The following is a 17,061-nucleotide window of genomic DNA, read 5'->3' as shown; positions in this document are numbered from 1 at the left end:
CTGTAGGATATTTTTCTTTTTGAAGGCAGGCTACTCTCCAGTGAACTAGTAAGGACCAAACTGTCTCCCTTTTACAGATAAGCAAACTGAGAAGGCAAGAAGACTTGAAACTGGCCTTGGTGTAATAGTAATAGCAATAATAATTACTACTATTCTGTTAGATTTAGAATGATGCTGTCCTTTGTGGAGGCATTAGGTTGGACCTATTTTCCCCATTTGACTTTCTGTTATATTTTTCCAGCCTACTCCAGTAGGGTCAGTTCATGTAGATTCCGGTGCATCTGCAATAACTCGAGAAAGCCACACACACAGGGATCGGCCGTCACAGCAGCCTCTACGAAATCAGGTATGTGTTGGACCTACACTGTTTCAGAAATCCCCCTTCTTCATGGCTAACATTAAAATCCAAACTCTTCAGCTTCTTGCTTAAGTGTATATATTGAATTAAAGACAAAGGGCTTACCGTTACTCACCGTTGTGTGGCATTCCAGCATCCCTCAGGGTCGTGTAACGGCACTGAGATGTGGCCAGGTGTCTTACATGAAGCATCCACTCTAGAGAAGCTGGGCCTGTCAGAATCTGTTGGCTGAAAGGGACAGTCTGCCGTAGGCCCAAACACTCTGGATGGACAGGGTAGCCCACTTTGGGTCTCATCTGCAGTCCAGAGTGGAGCTCTCACCCATGCTGGTTTTTCCTTGCTGATTAAGAAGGGTGAGTAATTTGGACTTCCAGCTGACCTAGGCATGAACTGGCACCTCCATCCGACCTCTGCCCCTATATCCAGGTTAATTTTATAGCTAGCTAGGATTTAGACCTGTAGTGAAGACTCAGCTTTGCTTTGGGCCATTCCAGAGAAGACTATGTCATCCATCCTTCAGTGTTCATAGTTTGGGAAACTAGTGGTTTGTATCAGAGGCTTCTCTCAGCCTAAAGACAGAAGAGGCAACCCCCTCCTCCAAAAAAAAAAAAAATCAACAAATTTGACAACATTTAAAGAAAGGGATAACTGATTGGGAAGTAAATGTGACAGTTTTAATCCTTATACCATATATATTGCTAAGAGAAAAATGAGTACCTCAATAGATAAAGAAGCAAAGGATAATAAACAGACACACACAGAATCATTATCACCTATCAAATTAGCTAGTTCCCCTCATCCCTGACCGCACTGTTTTATATTTGCAGACATTTTTACAATAAAATGCAAAAAACCCTTACCTCACAGATGTACATGTGAAAAGAAAGTACATAGGTTAAAAATAGTATATAGAATCCAGGTGCCCCCTCCAAAACAACAAAAAAAACCCAAACAAACAAGTAGTATATTGAGGTACACACACACACACACACACCCCTACAGTGAAGTATGTACACAAATATAGATAGACTCACCAGTAAGTACATAGTTTTGGCAAAATGTGTGGCATGTTGGGTAAAAAAAAAAATGTGTGAAGAAAGGAGAGCAGATAAAAGAGAGAACAGGTAGGCAAAAAGATGGGGTTTAGCAAGCTGTGTCCCCTAATTGGGGCCAGAGTTACATACTTTTTTTTTTTCTTTTTTTCTTTTTTAATTTATTATTTTTTTGGGGGGGTACACCACGTTCAATCATCTGTTTTTATACACATATCCCCATATCAGAGTTACATACTTTAATCAGAGTACTTGGCTAATGATTCTGTTTTGACTGACTTGTGGTTTGACAGCAGGGTACTGTTGACTTCTGCACTTGTTCTCCCCACCTTCTTTTAAAAAAGTGTGGAGTGCGTAGTTCAACTGACATTGTCATGCATTGCTCTTGACTTTGTAAACTGTTATGAATTCTCTAGAAAGTAATTTGATAAAGTTACACGCCTCTCTGATAGAATAATTTTACTTCTTGGAATTAATCATAATAAAACAATCCAAGATACAGATTTACTTATGTGCATTAAACTCTCACAATGCCATTTTTCACAGTTTTAGAAATGATCCACCGATCTAATTATAAGGGAATGGTTATGGATCTGCTCACGTCTTTTATCAAATAAACTGAGTTATAATAAAATAAATTGTAATGCGCTTATTCAGTGGAATATTATCTAGCCACTTAAATCATATTTAGGAATAGGGGGAATATGTGTATAAAAACAGATGATTGAACTTGGTGTACCCCCCCAAAAAATAATAAATAAATAAATAAATAAATAAATAATAATATTTAGGAAAACTTGTAGCAACCTGAAAATGTTTACGGTTGTATAGTAAAGAAATCACAATAGAAAATTAGAAACACCTCATGATTTCCCTTCAGGGGAAAGGAAAATGAGAAAGTCAATGGGAGGAGATAATGCCAAAATATTAACAGAAGATTTAAATAGTAAAGGTATGAAAGAAATAAAAAAATAATTTAAGTAGTCAGTGAAGTCATAACATACCTGCCCGTTCATGTTTTTAGAATATTTGAAAACTGAAATATGTGTTCTCTTTGTCTTTTCTGCTTCAGTGAATTCATAATCAGTATTGCTGTTTTGAATGAATTTTAAAGGTATGGGGAAAAGAGATGGTTAAAAACCTAGATTGCCAGGGTGGAAAATGAGGTCATACCTAGTATCTGAGTAAAAAGTACAGTGAATTTCAGTGTACTTTTAAGTGAAAGGTCATTAACCAGAGTATGTAATTAGGAAATCACATCCATGAGGCACTAAGCTTCTTTTTGAAGAGTTGAGTCTTGAAAGTCTGATTTTTTTTTTTTTTTTTTTCTTTTAGGGTTTTTAGTATCCCATGGCTACTAAGGGATTGAAATTCCCCACATCAGTGCAAATTTTATACTGCCTTTCCAGCAGGATTCTGAATTCTTGCTGGGTAGAATTCTTTCTGCACTGTGCACTGTGGGTAAATAGATTTCTAGTGTCTGTTCAGTCTTTACACTGTGTTGTCTCATTGCTTTTGTTCCATCTTTAGGGTTGTTTCCTTATGGTGTTTTTTTTTTTTTTTTAAAGACTAATTCTTTTCAAGTTTTGAAATCAGCCAAAGAAGAAAGTAAAATCTCTTCTTGAGAGAGATTGAGAGGTATTAACTTTAGGGACAGCCAACCTTTTTTTCAGCAATTTTGACTCAGTACAGCTAGCTGAGGACTTGCTATGTGGAGATTTATCCTGGAGATACGAAGATAAGTAGGGAGTCCTTGTCCTCAAAGAACTAACAAGCAGATAAGCCAAGTAGCCCGATAACTTATAACACAAGGCATAACAGATAAGCATCCCAAGTTGCAGATATCTTCAGGGATTGAAAGAAGGAGACTTTTCATTTAGTCTGAGCGTGACACAGAATTTCATGAAAGAAGCTGCATTTGAAATGCTCTTGGAAGAATTGGGTGGAAATGAAAGAGGCATTCCAAGCAAAAAGGAAATTTGAGCAACGACAAATCATCCAGTTCCATTTTGCTGAAATATATTCTGTGAATAAAGGAGACAAGGCTAGAAAAATAGGTTGGAGCCATTCTATAAAGCTCCCAAAATGCTGGGCTGCTGGAGAGTTAGTACTTAATTTCAGTAGGAATTAAGTACTGAAGGTTTTTGAACAGAGGGGCGATAAGATCAAAACTTTGCTTTAGAAATCTTTTGGCATAGAAGGTGGTAATAGCCTGGCAGCCAGCATGGAGACCAATAAGACAGTTCCCTTGAGAGGTAAAGGGGGCCCATGTGAACTGTAGTAGTGAAAATGACATAAAATTGAAAAACGACACAGGGATATAATCTATTAGACTTGAGAGCTCACATGTATGGCAGGGTTGAGGGAGAGGGATGAGTCAAAGCTATTGCTGTGCATTCCAGCTGAAGATGGCTGGCAGGCAGAGGATGGCTCTCGAAAGAAAACCTGAGAGAGCTTTGGAGATGACACTGATAATAACTCCTGAAGAGCCTGTTTATTCTGAGTAGATCTGCCCGTCAATTGTGTGGTAGAGGAGTGAGCCTGGGATTAACAGTCTTTGTTTAGTTGTGTACTTAGAGTAGGAGGAGAAGGATGAGAAGCCCCGAACTTGGTTTTAGCTTATCCCAAGACTTAGGCTGCAGGACACTTAAGCTTTTGGGGGCATCAGCTTCCGCAGATGTAAGCCTTGTAAGGGCAGAGATTTTTTGTTGTTTTGTTCACTGCTCTATCCCTAACACCCAAAAGAATGTCTGGAATAGTAGGCACTCGGTAAATAATTGTTTGAGTGATAAATGAATGAATCTGTCAAATGAGGAGTTTAGATAAAATCAGATGTTTGTTTAAAATATAGATTTTTATTTAACCTTCCAAGAAAATAAATTTTAAACATTTCTTCCTACTTGTTTCTTCTGTTTCCACAAAGAGCCATCCTGCCTTGCTTGGCAGCCAAAGTAGGGCTAGATTGTCTGCTCAAGGGGAAGGCTTTAAAAAAGCACAGCAGGCTCTTGCTGCAAAGCAAGTTTAGGAGATTGTATTAGTTCTCCTCCATCACTATCGGAGTTTTCAGGGAAATTTTGCTTTGCTGGTCTAGAATGTAGTTATATTGAATTGAATTGAGTATCGTTTGGTTCCTGGATGCAGTAATAGATTCCAAACATGGTGGCCTGAGAACTGTTTAAACTCACCTATATCGAATCTGTCTTTTAAAACCATTTTAATACCAGGTGCTTAAGAACAATTTCTTTGAACATTAATTTACCCAGCTAGAGAACTGTAATTAAATCATGGGTTTGGATAGAATAAATATTCCTAAAAGCTAGATCCATTCAGAAGGATCCCAAAGGGTTAGTTTTTTTTGTCATTTTTACCCTTGGTATTTGTCCTTTCCCAGTTCCAAAGATGGTCAATCTTGCTGTGACTCAGGTTCCTCTTAAAGAACTTTACATTACCATTCCTCAGGAAGACAATGAAAATTTTAATAGTTCTGCCTATTTCTACCTGGCAAAGCTTCCCATGCATTTGCTGATCAGATTCATCAGGAAGTAAGTCCTGCCAGTATCTAGATAGCTCATATTAAAGTGCAGTACTGTTGAAGGTCTTATGCAGTGTGCTTGTTCAACACACTAAATATAGCATATTGCATTGACAAGTGTGTGCATGCAGCAGCACACTTCCTTTCAGAACTTCTAGCTTGTGACAATCCTCACTCAAGTAGATGCTACACAAATATATACTATCCTGGTTCAGCAGTTTTGATAGTTTCCTTTTCCTCCCATAGACCCCTTTTATTTGGTAGATTTTCTGTGGTCATTTGAAGAAGGGGTACTTGGCCTAAAAGGTTAGGGAGAACAGATCTGTTTTGAGGTTGGAAAGAGTCATATTGGCCATAGAGAATTATTAAATTCTATCAGACATTGTGTCCTACCCCTGATAATACTGAATCCTCAAATATTACTTACTCATTTTTATAGGGGCAGCATATGTTTAAGGGAGAGAATGTCATATTGAGTTCTGAAGAAGATACGCCCCAGTGAAAGAGGAGTTCAGATTTGCTCTGTTTGCATCTAGACTCCAAAGGATTAGATTTAAGGGATATATAGCCTTAGAAAAATATGTTGTATAGTGCTGTGGTACTTACTGAATGAAACTTCTTATAAGCATAGCTTTTCCGAAGGGGAGATTAGGCCAGATTGCTAAGTAGATGGTCAGAGATCTTCATAAAATGAATATCTTTATTATTATTTTTTTAAGTCCAGTAGCCTTAAAAGAAAAAAAAAAAGCTGATGAAGTCTCCATTCCCTTCCTTTCACAAAGCACTGCTTGTTTTCAGCAAGGTTCAGAGTTTGCTAGTTTAAGGAGCAGATGAGTTTGCTCAGAGATCACTTGCCTACTTTGGCCCTGTGTAGATTTCCTGACTTGATGCCTGCTGTCTAGCAGGAACTCAGGTGTGGCGATTGCACACTCTCCCTGCCTGCCTTCAGCACAGAGCTCAATGCAGAATGAGCTGTCCTTTCTCATTTCTGGGATGTAACTCCAAGGGAGATAGGGCAACAAACAAGTGCAAAACTGAAATACAGTTTTTTTCTTAGCTTCTCCCATTCTGTGACCTAGTCTTTGCTGTTCACCTCTGCTCTTAATTCTCTATTCCATATTAAAAGTTTTCTTTCGTCCGTATGCATTGTTCGGCACCTCCTTGTAGGAGGATGATTCTGGAGTAATCCTACCTGGGTAAATCATCATTCCATAGGGCAAGTGTCTTATGCCATTTTGAGTAGGAATAGGGCAAGATTTGAGTAGAGAATTTCCAACCTCTAGGATGGTTCCTATAATTTTTTTTCAGAGCTTCACAGAATTGATATTGCTGTCTCTGCGGATCTATATAGTATTGGACTTGGAAATACTCCTTCCAAGTTCTTATCAGTGATTTTCAAATATCTCTGATATTTGATCAGGTTTGTAGAAAACAGGAACTCACTGTTGGTACACCTGACAGATTACATATAACAATTCCTGTCTGGCAGAGGAAAATTGGTTCTATTTCATGAGCTTAATAGAGAAGGTTTTGATTTTGTTAATGTATACACGTTAATAACTTTACCAGCTTTTTTTCATTTCGTACCTAAGGTCTAGTATATAATATAGTACCTTTAATATACTATGTTAGAATTTTGTTGGAAGCGTGGTGAAACAGAATGTAATCTAGTGTATTCACTGCTAACCTTTTGGTAGTATTCAGTCTCTATTCTTGTTACTACAGTTGAAGACTATAATTATATAATGAGGCCTAGAAGACTGACATGAGAGGCCAAATTGTTCTGTATAGACAGCAACTTTTAAAATATTTCGGGAGCCATAAAGTAAAATGGATAAAACCCATCTTATAGATGCAATCAAAATTAATTTTTCAAAATAACTTTACACGAAGAATAAGATTTGGTGAGTCGTTACAACAGGAGGAAGGTATTTGCCTGCCTTCTGCTTCAGAAAAGTAGCTTTATCGCCAATAAAAATTTGAGATAATTTTGAAACCATAGGTGGCGGTGGTCGTCTGAGGTGTTTTCAGACTGTCTCTTTTGCCCTTCCATTAGTGCCACTCTCCCCGCTGTCTGTCTGTGAGTCCCGCCAGATGATGGCTGGGAGAGACTTGCCTCCTTTGCCGTGGGCACAGGTGGCGGTTTTGACTTTTTACACTAGGCTTCTGTGTTTTCCCTTAACTGTTTTTTGTAGCTTTTCCTTTGATTTACGTTCTGCTATGTTGCTACTTTTTTTGTTTCCACACTCACCTACTATATTGTAAACCAAGCATTTCCACGCAGGTAATGCAATCACAGCTGAAGATTTTAAAGCATTACCCCAAGGAATGCCCACTACTTGAGATTCCTGCTCCTGCCTTTGGGGATTTACACACTCCATTTGGACCTTTGCCTTTCAAGTAATGCAGAGAGATTGGTTTTGTTGACTGACTCTTCTATCCATGGACGCTCCTGATTGCTTTTTACATAGACATGTTGCATGAATGATTTTTAAGAATGAAGGGTTTACATGCCGATCTCCTCTGCTGGTTTGCTTGGTATAACTGGCTCCTGTGCTGATTATGCCTAATCATAACTCCTCTGTATACAGCATTGCCTAGAGTACCTTTCAAGAACAGGTAGACTAGCAGAATTCTCTAGTTGTTGACATTCCTTGGTTTCATTTAGCTTCCAGCACTCAGTTGCTTTCTAAAACTGACAAATGAACCCTTCTACTACATCAACCTCTAGATACCAGTCCAGGCACTTAAATTCCAGAAGAGAATAGCCATAGAGTTTAGGATTATGGTGAAAGTAGTTCCCAAAGTAATAAACCAACAACCCCAGGTTCAGGTCTGTCACTTCGTTTTGTTGCTTTCAGTGGGTATAGAAGGCGTTGGAGAGCAGTAGAATGGTGCCATGTGTTCTTCACTGGTCACGATGGAAGCATTTATGAAGCAATCTGGAATGCTAGCATTATTTTTCTCTCCTCAAAAGATAAATAGAACATTGCTTTGAGGATGGAGATGGAGTATAACCTTTAGGCATTTGAAAAAATGTCTTGCTATTTTCATTTAGACAAAAATTTTAATTATTCCAACAAATTACCTGTTTAGCTAGAATGAATATAAGCAAGACACAGCCATGGGAATCAGACAGTAGCATCAAATCAGACTTCTGATATGCATTTCAGTAAAAATAGAAATGATAACTGATCCAGCTGTCCAGGGTTTTGTTAAGCTTAAAAGCATATGAGTGTTTTATATACGTTTCATCTGCCCTAAAAACAAATGGAAAACAGACAGTGTTCATGAGAGAAGTAATTGCATTGAACATGTATGATAGAACTCAAAACAGCACCTAATGACTTATAAATGTCTGGATTTTTTTAAGCATTTAAATTTTTTGAGAACAGACAATTCTTTATAGTAGTTTAGGAGCTTAAATAATTTGCTTAAATATTACAAAAAACTTATAAAGTCCTAGAGAGAACTGAAGAGGTTATCAATAATAGATATTAGTTATAGAATTACTTATAATATTAGAAGAACAGCTATATTTTCAAATCTCCAGTAGTGAGAATAAATGAGATTAAGGGCTCTGAGGATATGGACACTGGTTTATAATATAGTTATGATTATGTTATAAACCACAGTCTTATTTGGGAAAATGAAATATCTGAACTTCTCTTGGCAGAATTAACTGGGGTGGGGAGATATTTTGGGTTGCTTTGATTCTCTTGAATGTGATTAGCAGTATAAAACTAAACTCCTCTTTTGTAAAAGTATATAGCAAACAAGTTAATATAGTTGCCTTCTTACAGAATATGCTCACTCCCTGCGAAATATCCGAAAACGTGGCCAGGATCTTTTATATAGTGCTGTTACTTGGAACCCATTGACTTCATATTCCATTAGTAAAGAAGATGAGTGCATTGTAGCTGGTGTACAACAGTTTTTTGTTTTTGTTTTTTTGATGGGAAAAGACTTTTTGGTGATTTATAGATGAGCTTTAAACAACTCTTGTCAGTGAGTTACAGAAGGGGGTGAGTGAAACGGAACCTCAAACCTACTGCTTCAGTCTTCCTTTTCTTTTTCTATAGAATACAACATTTATAGCTGTGAACATTTCTAATATTTATAGCATCCTTACAGGTTTTCATGCAGAGCAGCAATATCACATCCCAACCCCTGCTGCTGTTTATATCAGCAGCAATTAAAATCTGATTTACTAATCCCTCACTGCTGCCTCTCCAACAGCTCATTTTTCATTTTTGTAGAGCCTTAGGACTGTTACAGCTGAGCATCATGATGTTAACACTTCCTTGGCCATCTGGCACAGGGGAAGAGGCATCTAAACAGATTCTTCAGAACAAATATCACATATGAGCAAGATCAGAATAGTGTGAGATCTAAAAAACAGGTAAAGAAGGAATGAAGAGAGCCTGAATGACAGCAAAGGTGAAAGCAGAACCCAGCGAGGTTTTGAATTGAAAGCCCTCCTTTTGCTGGGAAAATATCTGCGTTTTGCTTTCTAGGAGAAAATAGTTCGTAGTAGTCTTAGATTATCTAAACTTTTTCTCATTCCAGACTAGAGGCTGTTAGTTAGAGGAATCTGGAAAACTTGTAGCCTTCTTTTCCCCCATCTTTTCATATTCTTGGCATGTGAACCTGCCTTTGAAGAGGTACTTTGTTCATCCTTTTAGATAAGAAAGCATATTCCAGCTACTGCTCATTTTATCTTAGTTGAAAGTCTTCTGGAAGTTTATGTTGAGAGTAATGGGCTCCCTGTTCAAGGAAAAGGCTTATTATCTTGGGTCCTAATGCTAGGAATTTTCTGTATTGACTACTGTCTATTTAGATAGATCTTTAATCAGTGAAATGATTTGTAAGTATGAATATTTGTTTGTGCAACAATCCTAACTTTCTGAATTTGGTCTACTTAGTGACTACTGAAATTTTACTAATGTAGAAGCTAAAAGGTGATTCCAGCTTTTGATAGTGTGTATGTTTTTTAACCTCCTCTTTTGGTGATCATTGTTTTTCTGTGTCTGGGCAAGAATGGTATGCTAGAGATAGTTCTGTGTTGGCTCATTAGGCTGAAAGGAATGTAGCTTAGCTATCTTTTTCTCAGTGCTTTGCAGCAGTTCAAAATCCCAAACAAAAACAAAACCCTTAGGGACACTAATGTACTTGATTTTGTTATTGCTTGCTGTTGCTTCACCTTTCCTTCCATATCTTGCTCTCATGCTTCCTAATGCCTGAGCAGACTGCATCGTCAGAGCGCCGAGGAGAGTGGGAAATCCAGCCCAGCCGGCAGACCAATACCTCGTACCTGACGTCTCACTTGGCTGCAGACCGCCATGGGGGATCAGTGCAGGTACTTACTGCCTTTATTGCCTTTTTCTGGCCCTCCCAGCTTGGCTGGTAGAATGTCGGCTGGCTTCTGAAACTCGAGTTCCTTTAGAATGGAATCTTACAGCAAGGTTGAGCTGCTTTTATAGTTAGCTGAGTATCTCTGTGCTGATTTTCTACCTAGTTGGACTTGTTAGAATCACTTGTTGAGATGATTCCTGGTGTTGTCATTGGCTAAGAAATACCTATATGATTTCTCATACTGATTTCTGGTTAAACTAATCCTACAACCTTGATCCACTCGTGATAGACCATAAAATAATGTCAAGGTAGAAGTCTGTTAGTGTCAAGTCTGGAAACTGTAAAGAAATATTTAAAATAAGTATTTTGGGGATAGAGGACTGCATGTGTAGCTCATTCCATGATGGTATACGCCCTAGTACATAAAGTGAGATTGTTCATTGGTCCAACTCCACCATTTATGAGTGGGAACTCAAGAAGTTGGGCTATTTCTTTTTTTTTCTCCCTGGAATAAGTGTGGTCTTAGAGAATTGTTTCCGATTTCATTTGGACTATTTTGAATCTCTATTCTCTCTTGTACTTAAGAGCATCTTGTGTCTCTACACTTTTCGTATGTCATTATTTTAATAATCTTAACCTGAGTATTTTTCTCATATTGGTAGGTGACACCACCAGTTGGGGCACACAGGTGAACCCAGAGCTACCACATGTAAATTCTTACAAAGGGGTAGGCAAGCCTTTTGCACATAGAAATGCATCTTGATAGGCTGATTGTTTAGGATATGCCTTTACATGGAGTGAATCACTGAAGACTGTGTTATTCACAGGAAATTAGGAGACAGCTTTGTCCTGTAAACCAAAAATGATCTCATAGGAACATCTAGGTAAAAAATGATGGATTGAACACACCCACTCCTGAAACAGCACTAAAAGAATGGTAAGGAGATTTTTTAAAAGGTGTAAATCCATGTAAGAGTAGAGAAAACAGAAGAGGAGGCAACAGCAATCAGCTGTTAGAAGCTGGGTAGCAGATGGGCAATTATAAATGACTTAGGAGTCCCAAGAAAACCAAATTCTGAGCCAACAGAGGAGAAAGCTTGAGAACCTATGTACACTGGGGTATCGCCAAAAGGCTCAGAAATTGGCCTTCTGTAAGGTGGAGGTGAGTGTGGTGGGGCATGTGCCAAAATACAGAAGATTGGTTTAAAGTCTTTTTGAGAAGCCAGAGATCCCTAGGTGTTCTCCTCTACACCAGAGATCAAAGGGTTATTCTTTGGAGAGCGCAAAAAAAGAGGGTGTCTGGACTGGGAGATACGAGGCATATTTGGGGGCAGAATACCATGCTGGAAAAGGGGAGATTAAATGAATGTGTGCATACTGACTGCCTGCTTTCCCCATGTAGTACTTCAGAATGCTGATTGTCAGGTATGTACTTTGCAGGCAGGAGACTGAGTCGGCTCTGGGGAATCTAACCAGCCCCCCAAAAAACTTCTGAGCCTGCGGACAACAGGCCATTTCCCTAATGAGATGGCCCAGCCAGATCATTCTGCAGTGAGATCCATACTTAAAAGTCCCACCCCTGTACTCATACTGTCAGTTAACTTTACATTCTCCTGCTTTTAAGTATGAGCAAACACACGGGATTATCAGACTTCTGAGAACAGCCTTTAATAAGATAGAGACAAAAGCAACAACAGCAACAAAAGAAAACCTTGTTATTAAAAACCTCAGAGACAGATGATATTGCAACTGTGAAGCAAGGACAACATACTACTTTTAAAAGGAACCTTCTAAGAGCAAACCAAAAAAAAAAAAAACCTCTCTGAAATGAAAAACATAATAAACAAAAATTTAAAACTCAATAGCTCAATAGTTTGGAAGATACAGTTGTAAGGAAGTCTCTCAGAAAGTGGAACAAAGAGACAGAGATAAAAATAGTAGGAAACAATGTAAGATTTAAGGAGAGTCCGGGAGGTCCAATTTCTAAATAATGGGAGTTCCAGAGAGAGAACAGAGAAGGTGGAGAGAGGGGAGTAACTCATTAATAAAATAATTTCCCGAACTCGTAAAGACTTGTTTCCAAATCAGAAGGGCCCACTAAGTGCCCAGCGTAATGGATGGTGGAACTACACCAAAGTATATCATTGTAAAATTTCAAAACACTGAGGACAGAGAGAAGACCCTTCAAGCTTCCAGAAAGAGAAAACAGTCACATGAAAATAAAGGATCAGGACTTAGCGTAGCTTCTGATTTCTGAGTGGCAATACTGGAAGCTGGAAGGCAATGAACAAGGCCTTCAAAACTTGGGGGGAAAATTATTTCCAACCTAGAATTCTGTACCCATCCAAACCGTCAATCTGGTTGGGATATAGATTAAAGACATTTTAAAAAATCTGTGGTTTCAGGAATTTTACTTCTCGTGCACCCTTATGAAGCTGTAGGAGGATGAAAATGAGTGAATAAACCAAGAAAGAGTAAGTATGGGATCCAGGAAATGAGATACAATGCAGGAAAAAGCAGTATTGATGTAATGGTAAAGATAGGAGGTCCCAGGATGACAGGTGTACTCCAGTAGAAGAGGACAGCCTGTCCCAAACAGAGCTGGTCAGGAGGCCCTGAGAGTAATTTTACCAAAATGATGAAATGACTAGGATACTGACATGTCAGAATATCTTGAAAGTACATAAATGACACAGTTTGGTTGGAATTAGTGATTAGCAAAAAATGTACAAAACCTAAGTAAAAATAAATTTTGAAAGATCATTAACTCCATGGAAAACAAATTATACAGGGAAGGAAAGATGACCATGGTCTACTCCATGACACAGCCGTAATAGCTTTTAATAGTCATAATGTAAACGCTAAGGATTGATCTAGTCCGAATTACAGTATAAACTTTAATGGGAGAATAGAAAGATGGAAAAGGTGAATATACTGCCTAAAAATGACAAATCAAGATGCATGTTATTCAGGGGTATGGAAGCAAAAAATAAAGGAATCAGCTGCAAAGGAAGGGGAAATGGTGGAGTGGAGGAAAGAGATGATTGTTTTTCCTAAAAATCCTTGTAGAAATATTTGATTCTTTACACAATGTGCTTATATAACTGATAAGAATAAAACCTAACAATTAAAAAATATATATAAACATATATATACACACATATCAGTTTCTAATTATCTCATTTGCAAAAAATTGTAAGTTTAATGATAACCAATCCATCTACCATTGTTGAAATGTGAGTTATCACTATCATGGAGGGTAATTTGGCAATACCTGTTAAAAATCTTAAATATCTACACTTTTTGATCCAGTGAATCCAGTTTCAGATAAATATCCCTCAAAAATGCACAGATAATAAAGATACATGTTCCAGAACAATGCTGTTAAAAGAAATGTCTCATTTGTAATTTAAAATTGTCTCGTAATCACATTAAAAAATAAAAACAGGTGAAACTAACCTTAATAATATATTTACCCCAGTATGTCTAAAATAGTTCAACATGATGTTTTAAAGAACTCAAGAGTAGAATAGGCTATTATATTCACATAGATATTTGCAGCTTTTGATTCTCTTTATTCATTCCTGACTTTCTGAAGGGTATGATTTCCCTTCTGTTCGAAGCTTAGCTTCCTTCCACCTAGGACCGTCTTTATTTCACTTTCATTCTTAAAGGATATGGAATTCTGGATTGATAACAATTTTCTTGTAAGACTTTAAAAAAAATGGTCTGCCACTTTTTACGGCTTCTGATGAGAAATCTGTAGTTTTTTGAATTTGTATACCCCTGTGAGCAATGTATCGATTTTTTTCTAGATACTGAGATGTTTTATTTGTTTTGAGTAGTTTTGAACAATGTGTCTGGGCATGGATTTCTTTGGGTCTGTCCTATTTGGAATTTTCTCAGCCTCTTGAATATGCTGGCTTATGTCTTTGGATGAACTTGGGAAGTTTTCAACCATTATGTTTTCAAATATTTTTATATAAGTTATTGTGATTTTCAGTTCTGAAATTTCCATTTGATTCTTCTTTATTTTGTCTTTTTTGGCTAATGCTTTATATTTTAATATTTGCTTCAACAATGTTTCAGCTTTTATAATTCCTGCAGTAAAATCCTTGTCACATAAAAAAAAATAATAAAAAAATAAAATAAAATAATTCAACATATCACTATTAAAAATATTAGTGATATTTAACCTTTTTATTTTTTATTTTTTACTAAGTCTCGGAAATCTAGTGTGTATTTTACACTTACAGAACATCTCAGTTCAGCATTAACTAAACAAATATAATACTTCCTTACCATGGAGAGAGGACAGGTCTCTGGGTGATCTGGAAAATGGCCAAGATATATTGTGGAAAAAGCAAGTGGTCCAACAGTGTGTAAAATTTGGCCCCAATTTTATTTATTTTCACATATGTATGAAAAAATATATATGTCAGAGAGAACACACACACACATAAACACACATATACATTAACGTATGCAGAAGAGAAAAAAAAGAATATAGCGTAAGGGTGGGCAAACACAACCAGTGGACCAAATCCCATCCTCTGCCTGTTTTTGTAAATAAAGTTTTATTAGAACACAACCACACTCATTTGTTTACATACTCTCTATGGATGCTTTCATGCTGCAATGGCGGAGTTGTGTAGTTTGAATATAGGCTCCATACCCCACAAAGCCTGAAAATATTTACTACTTGTCCTTTTGTGTAAATAAATACTTTACATAGCCTTATTGTCAAAGAACATTTACCAGATTTCCCACTAACCACTTCCACATGATGATGTCACTGGAAACTTGCACTTTTTATGTTGTCTTTTTTGACATTCTAATTTATTTTTTACAACAAACATGCTTGCTTTGTAATTAGAAAATAAAACAAAGATAAATAATAATTCCAAAAAGGAAATACTTCAGAGTTAGGCACATCTGGACAGTTTACTAGATTTGTGTTCCTAGAACAGGGAGATGCTTATTTGGACAATGTTTCCTACTGACCACTGTGAAGAGTTGTCTTTAGATTAGAAGTGGAGTCAACTAGAGTTTCTGGTAGGACTTTTGAAAAATACAACCACCTTCAATTCCCAGGTAGAACTAAGTTCTGCCAGCTTTTTTGACACTTGGATAGGGAACAGGCAGTTGTGCCGTTTCCCTAATATTATGTTTAGCTCTGCTGCTTCTCACTATATCTCTTTGATTTTAGCCCCAAGTCTTGTAAACTCATAAAGGCTATGCTTTTTGCAGACCAAATCAGCAGTATCTATCTAGCACAAGAGATGCCCATACATTTTTGAGTTGTCTCACTTGCCGAAGTTAACGTGGTCGAACCATGGTTGGCCTAACCTAGGTGACCTGAAGACACACCATGGCCATGGTAGGGTGGGCGGAATGCCAGGATGAGAAGAGTTTGCTCTGATAAAGTGCATGGACACTCTCGTTTCAACCTGCTTAATGGGCAGGTCCCCTGTGGTTCTCATCCTTCCAGTATTTCCACAGATCTTCCACATATAGAAGGCCTAAATTTAAAAAGACAGAATATTTTTCTCTATCAAAACGATGACTCTAAAATTGTTTGAATTAAAACATATAGGAAATATAAGAGCATAAGACTTAAGAATGACATTTAACGTTTAGCTAATATTTACTTTGGTCAAATCATTATAATTTGTAATTATTTACAACTCTTACAAGGTTAGTGTTATTCCAGTTTTATAGATAGGGAAGCTGACGTAGAGAATTACCAAATGTATTAGTTGTGAGACATAGGGTTGAAATGTTGATTATCTGCTGAAGTACCGCTTCCTTTGGTACACAGCTCTGATTTTTCTTTCATGGTAACGTTTTGAAAAATGAGGCTAATAACTCTCTGAGACTCTTAAAAGGGATGTTACCAATATTAAGGACTAAAGTTCAAAATAGTACTTCACCTTAGTGTCTTTCATGGATAAATCCTATATTAATTACTTTGGTCTTGTGTGATACAGCAGAGGAATGTGAAATTAGTATTAATAGTGATTACAGCAAAATAGTATCCTAGATATACAAATAACGCTTACTTTTTCATTGTTATTCTAAAATAATCAGTGGAAAAGTATAAAAATGATAGTTTCAAATATTAATAACTTGTTACATTCATAAGATTCTTTACAATTTTTCAAATTGCTTTGCTAAAATAAACATTATTGTATTTAACTGCCATAGTAATTATAAGGTACATAGGATCAAGGTGGTTTTTATTGGCCTAGTCTTACAGAATTAGAAGCCAGGGCTCACAGAGAATGTTGATGGTAGAGCTAGGCTTGGAATCCAGCTCCTTGGTCACCTATACTAGGTGTTTGTTCCACTGCACATCTAGGCAATGGTTCAATGGTTTGACAAACTGTACCTTCAACCTAAAATAATTAAGTGGATGCGCTAGAGGCCCAGATTAGTTGCCATTGATTGCCAATTATATTTTAGGTGCAGTTAAGTTTAAGGTTAGACAGCTGATGGTAAGGTTACCATTTGTGCCTGATTTGTTTGAGACCAGTACTCATGGATACAGACAAGACATCTAGTCTGTAAAATGGGGGTAACCGCTTCTTCCTTCGATTGCCCAAGGACATTCAAGCAGTGTGAGTCGAGTGGCAACATAGTAGGGAGAGGTTAGAGAGTGTGCGACATGTGAGATGCTGTAAGCAAGTGCCATGACCCAGAGTCTCCAGGACGTTCTCAGTGGTGATGCTCCTGTTGCTTCATTCATGCCAGTAGAGCCCAAG

The 17,061-nt window shown here is 37.4% G+C and overlaps 1 protein-coding gene across 10 annotated transcripts in view; it reads left to right on the top strand.

Annotated features, from left to right (window-relative positions):
- The window catches only part of CSNK1G1 (casein kinase 1 gamma 1), a 164,403-nt gene that overhangs the window by 136,438 nt on the left and 10,904 nt on the right, over positions 1–17,061 (top strand). For 7 of the 10 annotated variants that reach the window (XR_009051412.1, XM_057722805.1, XM_057722803.1 and 4 more), the window contains 2 exons: positions 242–346; positions 10,191–10,301. Coding sequence is in view for 8 of the 10 variants with exons in the window: in XM_057722805.1 (XP_057578788.1) it covers positions 242–346; positions 10,191–10,301 (216 nt within the window). In the remaining 2 variants the exon portion in view is untranslated. Of the gene's footprint in view, positions 1–241; positions 347–10,190; positions 10,302–12,702; positions 14,233–17,061 lie in introns of those variants that run through there. The other 3 variants (XR_009051413.1, XM_057722809.1, XM_057722808.1) reach the window with 3 other exon arrangements.

The sequence above is a fragment of the Hippopotamus amphibius genome, chromosome 2 (assembly GCF_030028045.1).
Source record: "Hippopotamus amphibius kiboko isolate mHipAmp2 chromosome 2, mHipAmp2.hap2, whole genome shotgun sequence".
NCBI lineage: Eukaryota > Metazoa > Chordata > Mammalia > Artiodactyla > Hippopotamidae > Hippopotamus > Hippopotamus amphibius.
Note: the sequence above shows the minus strand (reverse complement) of the source record. Positions and strands in the feature narration are given on the sequence as shown.